General features: G+C 41.2%; 1 protein-coding gene across 1 annotated transcript in view; it reads left to right on the forward strand.

Moving 5' to 3' along the window:
• Nucleotides 1-5,985: 5,985 nt before the first annotated feature.
• Nucleotides 5,986-6,453, forward strand: part of Dach1 (dachshund family transcription factor 1) — a 378,258-nt gene continuing 377,790 nt past the window's right edge. The window contains exon 1 of the mRNA XM_013516960.1: nucleotides 5,986-6,451. Within this exon, the coding sequence (XP_013372414.1) occupies nucleotides 6,232-6,451 (220 nt within the window). The 5' untranslated portion in view covers nucleotides 5,986-6,231. The remainder of the gene's footprint in view (nucleotides 6,452-6,453) is intronic.

Below are 6,453 nucleotides of genomic sequence, written 5' to 3' on the forward strand. Positions count from 1 at the left end.
ACTTCAACAGATTATAAGTCCTCATCCAACACCACTTCCAGTTATGTATCTCTTAAGTATTTCATATGTGTGAATGCTGATCTTGGTTCTTTACAGAGAAAGTCATATAATAGAAAATGCCACATATGAGAAGGTGCATTGAAGGTACAATATTTACCAAAAAAACTAGGGATTAAATATCTGTTGACTTTTTGACCTGACACCAGTCTGTCATTCCTCTCGCAATGGCCTGACTTAAGAGATGAAGGGAATTCAAATCAATTTATATCATTCTTGTTGCTGCTTCTTACCCTCTAACTCTACAAGGATCTCACTGTTTGTTTGTTTGATCAAATATTTGACTGGGTAACCCTTAATACTACCCCACAGGTGGGATGAGGAATATTTACTTGGAAATAAATACTAGGAAAGTTGTAACTAAATTGTCACGGCACATGACCACTTGTCATAAAACTGATGCTGCTTACAGTCAGAAAAACAACTCCATGATGATGTTTTCCTTTGAAGCTATTCTTCCTGCAACTTCTCTCTCTCTCTCTCTCTCTCTCTGCCTACTTGAATTTAGAGATTTCTTATCACACGCTCCATAGGCAGCAAAGTATTTTCTGCCCTGTGTGACTTTCAGTTTGAACCCAGAGAAAAAAGGGTGAGGGTGGAAGGTTAGGGAGAAAGGAACCATTGTGCTAAATTGCACCATTTGGCAATTGAATCTATGGAAATGCAAATGTGAATAATTACTATACACATTCAGTAAGCATATACATATATGTATAGTCCCTGTACTTCCATGCTGCAAAACAAATAACCATTTTAATCACTCTTTTATTAGAAATCAAAGTTTGTAACGTAAAGTCAGAGTGCTTCAAGTTACACTGTGTTCACCTTCAGCTCCCTACCTCTGTCCTTTGGGTAATTCAGCACCAAGCTCTCTGCCCTGGATTAGAAAATGTATCAGTGAGATAAGGGTCTCATCCCTTGTTCCTGAGAAAAGGGAGGGAGTTAGAAAAAAGGAGACTAAGGATGTGAGAGCAAGCACCAGTCAGAAGTTGGGGAAAACAAATGGGGAACAGAGAGGCTGAAAAATGGAAAGTTGGGAAGTCTGTGCTTAAAGTAGTTGAGGTTTATCTGCCGAGCTGATTGGTGAGGCCATGGATCTGAGTTAAAAAGGCTTAAGAGAGTTACTTGGCATAATTTCTCCATCTTCAATGATTTACTACTGAAGTGCAAACATCAATTTTGGACTCTCTCCTGAGAAACGTTTAACAAAGTCAGTGAACTTCTGGTACCCTGCTACCTTTCGAGATTTGCCAAACTTTGATAGCTCTTTAATAAACCTATGCCTGAAGTTTATCTTAGTCATTTTTATTTCTATGCAGGCAACAAATCCATTAGTAAATATGCAGATGTAAAAATGATCTTCCTCTTTACTTCCCCATTGTGATAGATCTTGGAATTGTTGAGAAAGGCACTCTATTGTTAAGGCTATTTGTGCCGGGTGTGCTAATGCACTCTTTGATTGAGTGAATTAGCAGTCATAACAATCTGGCAGTCTGGCCATAGAAGTGTGTTCAAATTGATTTGTGTTATGGCTGGACTGGAAAATCTAGTGTTAGTTGTTTTTTGCCCTGGGGCATTGTTTGTACCAAACTCTACTTTTCATTTAATTTTCCAATACATTTTGAAAGATTGAAATGCTTGTGAATCAACATTTGATCCACTTGCATTATTTAAAAAAAAATTCTGAAGGTAATTTCAGATTCCAAAAAACCTTGCTTTCAATTAGAGTAAACATAATTAGAGTGACGTCGTGCTCAGAATGGTAAATCTTCCTTTGAATCTATTAAGCATGTTATCTCCTTGTCCTGTCACTGAAAGGCATTCCATATATATGTGGAATACACGTCTGTATTTTTCTGTGCGTGCTTCAAGTAGTACTTGGGAAAAATTAACTGAATAAAATAGCCAAGATTTCTTCTCACTGCTCTTTCTGGTTATGCCCAAACTATTTCTGTTTCACTTAGTGATGCCATAAAAAGAGGATAGGCACAGCTTTCAGGAATATTTGAGATATTAAAGGAATGCATCCAAATATACCTCTCCTTTAATCATTTTAGTTCTTATATTCTGTGAAATATGCATTTTCATTTTTAAAAAATAACTGTCAATTGCTCTATTGAAACTCTGAAGATGTGAAGACGTCACTTCTGGATTTGTCAATATTTGTATCTTTGTTACAATCTTCTGCTTTGCAGTCATTTACCAGAATTATAATGCAGCATAAATAAACCTAAAAAATGTCTATTGATTACAGAGAAAGCTTTGTGAAATCATGTAGTCAGTTTCCCCACTTGAGAAATCAGTGAATAAAATAGGTCAATAGATAAGGATGGCACAGATGTAATACAGTGCTATGTCTCCCTGAGTTATAAAAGGGTCAAACATAAATCCCTACAGAATTCGTTTTTATACTCATGAAAGAAAATGATACTCACCAATTCCCAACTATAAGTCCATCTTTCTACAGATTTATTCTTCTTTTTTTAAAAAACCACAGGTTTTGAAAGTATGCTTTTATGTGTCCCTGTTTCATTTCCTTGTCACTGCCTTTTTTAACCAAATTGGATGCCCTCATCATCGGGCTAATGTGCCTGTTATCATCCAGGTATTCACCGGGACTTTGGCTGCAATAGCTACTTTGTATTTTCCTACTGGCTCCTGCAACCTTGCAGCTCTTCTTAAAACTGCATTTCATACTGCACTGAACTCTGCATCCCGTGCCGATTTTTGTTAAGTAATAGATGATGAGACCTGCGACCACTCTGTATTAGTTCTCATTCGTAGTGGATCTTGTCTAGGGGGGGAAGGGACAAGAGAGGAAAGAAGGGGAGGGGCCAGAAGAGGGCAGGAGGAGGGAAGAAAATACCTTCCCTGAACTGGTACAAGCTAAGCTTCAAACGATATCCTAGGAAAGAAATTAAAGACTTCTTAATTAGTGCAGCAATTAAGCTTTCTTGGTAGCATTTTAATCAGCACAGGCCCTATCAAAGGACAAACAGAACGATTTGCAGGTCTTTGAATTTTAAACAGTCTTATTGATTTCAGCACAATACGTCTTCACAAAACACAAGGAGAATTTTCTAATATCAGTTACAGTACTTTGAGTTTTGCTCATGCAAATTGAGTGACGGTTGGGGAAGATGAGATGGAGAGGACGTGAAACAACAAGCGATGTAAAACAATAAACAAACAAGACAAAAGCTCTGAAGCTAAAGATGTAATCGAGTGAGAATTCGAACTATCTCTTAAGTTGATTTATCTGCTGTTAAATACTCTTTGGCTTCATCACTGGTAACATTTCTCAGAAAAAAAAGATAAAAAAGAATGTTTCACATTTTTTGAGGCTTTTCTTTCCTACATATTTTAATTTGCATTATATGACTTTCCTAATCCTATTGTTTGATCAAAGGAGTGATAGTTTCTTGAAATGGCTTAGCGACTTGAGGTGCAGGAGGTGGGGTTGGGGGCTTGGACTCCCATTTCAGTGGGACAAATGCCACCAAGCCCTGCTTCAAAATAAGGCATAGCTCACTGTATTGGGTTCCCTGTAGCAGGAAAAAAAAAATGGAGATGGCTTCGTAACAGGATTGGGGTTATGTCTTGGTCTACTACCACTGCTTCCTGCCTGTGGCTTCAGAGTGTCACAGGTTTTGGATGACTGATAGTTTAAGGAAATGTGAGATATTAGAAGGGTAAGGGCAGATTTCTAACATTTGACTGCCATTTTTTTCCACTTGTGTGACTAAAATTTTTAAACAGGGATATGTAATTTAGCATTTTAAAACCCTATCTGTTTATTAAAGCTAAGTATGCAGTTCCAAAATTAGTTTTTCATAGTTTAACACTTTCTTCTTCCCTTGCCTTCATTAGCATAGTAATCTGGCATTCTGAAAAAAAAAAACCTGTTATATATTATTCTAATACATGTACAAACACTTGAAGTGTTTTGATGTATATGATGTACACTGAATTTCTACATTTAATTGAGGACTGATTAAAGGAACAAAAATTAGTTGAAATAATTTGTGAAAATATTAAAATGCATTGGATACCTAGGCCAAACAGCTGTGTAAACTTTAGCTATCCTCGTAGAAGTTTATCTACTTTTCTGCAACAGTTTTCTTAATACTTATAAATCAGGGAAACCTCTTGGTATAATTGCTACGCCCTCAAAAGTTTAGCATAAACTTTAGACTGTTTAGTTCAGTAGTGTCACATTTCTCTGTAGACAGTTCCTGCACTTTTTGACACTAAACTTCAAAGAGTTTAAAGGATTAAAATGATAAAGAGAAAAGTGATAATAATTTCAGCACCAAAATGCCAGATTTCTCAACACTGTGAACCTGCTACTAATAGTTTATTTTTAAAATCTGTCAAATGCCATCACATTGTTTCATATCTTGTGGAGTCACTGGACGTGTGTAGACAGGTTCAAAGCCTAACTATTTAAGATTCCTAGAGATATAAGCAGCAAACAGACGTGACCTATGCTGAAAGCCTATGTTGGTCAAAAATCCTTGAGTAAATAGCTCCATGCAACAAGTTAGAAAAGGGAAGAAAAAGGGAGAGGAAGAAAAGGACGAGAGTCCTTCTCCATACACTGCCTAATGATGTTTGCAAGGTTAGCTACCCTTTCTGCCTTTCCAACTCAAGCAGTGAGCTTAGGTTTTGTTCTCCTCATTATTTACAAAACAGCATTACTGACAAACTGAAAAGAACTTTCTCAAAATATTTTGATACTTTTCAAATATGAAAAAAGCGGCTAGTCTTGGGTCTTAAGCGATATGGGGACAGTTGGTTACTGTTCAAGACAGGTGCCTTAATTTTACAGTTTTGGGTAAGAAACATCAGGGTGTTATTTTGTTCTACGTTCCAAATCTTTAAGGATGCTGTTTTCTGAATCTTTTTAGGAAGAACAAATGTTTCTGACCTGGCTTTAGGGTGAATGTGAAGTTATTCTGAACAATTCAGCTCCTGGCATGCATTTATTTCCACTGTCTATCAGGATATAAGGAATTCAGTTCAGTGCACGTCGTTATTCTTAAGCGATTTCAGACTGACTTTCTTCCCACAACTTGATAACTGTCCTGAAATTCTCAACATCATTATACACACAATAGAGAAAAAAATCAAATGCATTAAAAAAAAAAAAAACCATTACGGTTTGCTTACATGTCAATTTTCCTCAAAACAATTTCTTAATGATCATGAAATAGGGACGTGTTTTCATTTATATCTCATTGCAAAAAGGCGCGGAGATACATCCTAAATCTTTTAACAAGAACTCAGAGCGCTCAGGCTCTCTGTTAAATTGTCAGGCGACTGCTTAGAAGCTTGGCGAGGGGGGAGGATTACGAGTCCTCGCGGAAGAAACCGAGTATCGGGCGTGCAATCTAACGGTAGTAGCAGAGCAGAAGTGCACGGTCCTGTCTCTCTTTCCCCAGCTCGCCACCTCGGTGTCCCCGGCTCCTCCTCGCCTCCCCTCTCCCAGACTCTCCGCGCCCCCTCCCTCGCTCCCCTCCCCTCGCGCGCTCCCCTCGCTCGCGTCTCGCGCTCTCGGAGTCTCTGCTCCGAGTTCCTGGTTGGATAATTTGGGTTAATACTAGTGAGTGAGGTTTTTGCGGCTTCAAAGGGTATTTCAAGTTTCCGGAGCTCCTCCCCTCTGCACCGTGTGACAACAACAACTCGTCCAGCCGGCAGCCTGCACTTTTCAGCTCATTTTCTCTCTGTCATTCCTCTCTCAATCTTTGATCAATGTACTTGCCGGGGAGAACCCAAGTCCCTCAGTCCTCCTCCTTTCCACCTTCATCCTTAACTTTGTGCTAGAGCGGGACCCACAGCACCGCCGCCGACCCTCCCCGCCCCCGCCCCCCACACCAGCCCGGCTCCCGGCCCCGGGAGAGGACTCGCATTTCGACTTGCGGGACACTTTCGTGCGTTTCTCTCCGGAGCGCCGCGCGCTCGCCCCTCCTGCGCCCGCGCTTCCTCGCCTCACCTCCTTCTCCCTTCTCTCGCTCTCTGCTGCTCGTCCCCTCCTGGAGTTGCGGCGCCTGTGGTTGCCCCGCTCCGCGCTCCTTCTCCCCCCTTCTTTCCCCCGTCCCCTCCCCGGGGGTGTGTGTGTGGCAACTTTTCCCCCCTCGCTTCTCCCGCTTCTGTTTGCCCTTATATGTGACCATGGCAGTGCCGGCGGCTTTGATCCCTCCGACCCAGCTGGTCCCCCCTCAACCCCCGATCTCCACGTCTGCTTCTTCCTCCGGCACCACCACCTCCACCTCCTCGGCGACCTCGTCTCCGGCTCCGTCCATCGGACCCCCGGCGTCCTCGGGGCCAACTCTGTTCCGGCCGGAGCCCCTCGCTCCCGCGGCGGCGGCGGCGGCCACGGTCACCTCTCCCGGC

The sequence above is a fragment of the Chinchilla lanigera genome, unplaced genomic scaffold (genome assembly GCF_000276665.1).
Source record: "Chinchilla lanigera isolate Chin_1 unplaced genomic scaffold, ChiLan1.0 scaffold00003, whole genome shotgun sequence".
Taxonomy (NCBI): domain Eukaryota; kingdom Metazoa; phylum Chordata; class Mammalia; order Rodentia; family Chinchillidae; genus Chinchilla; species Chinchilla lanigera.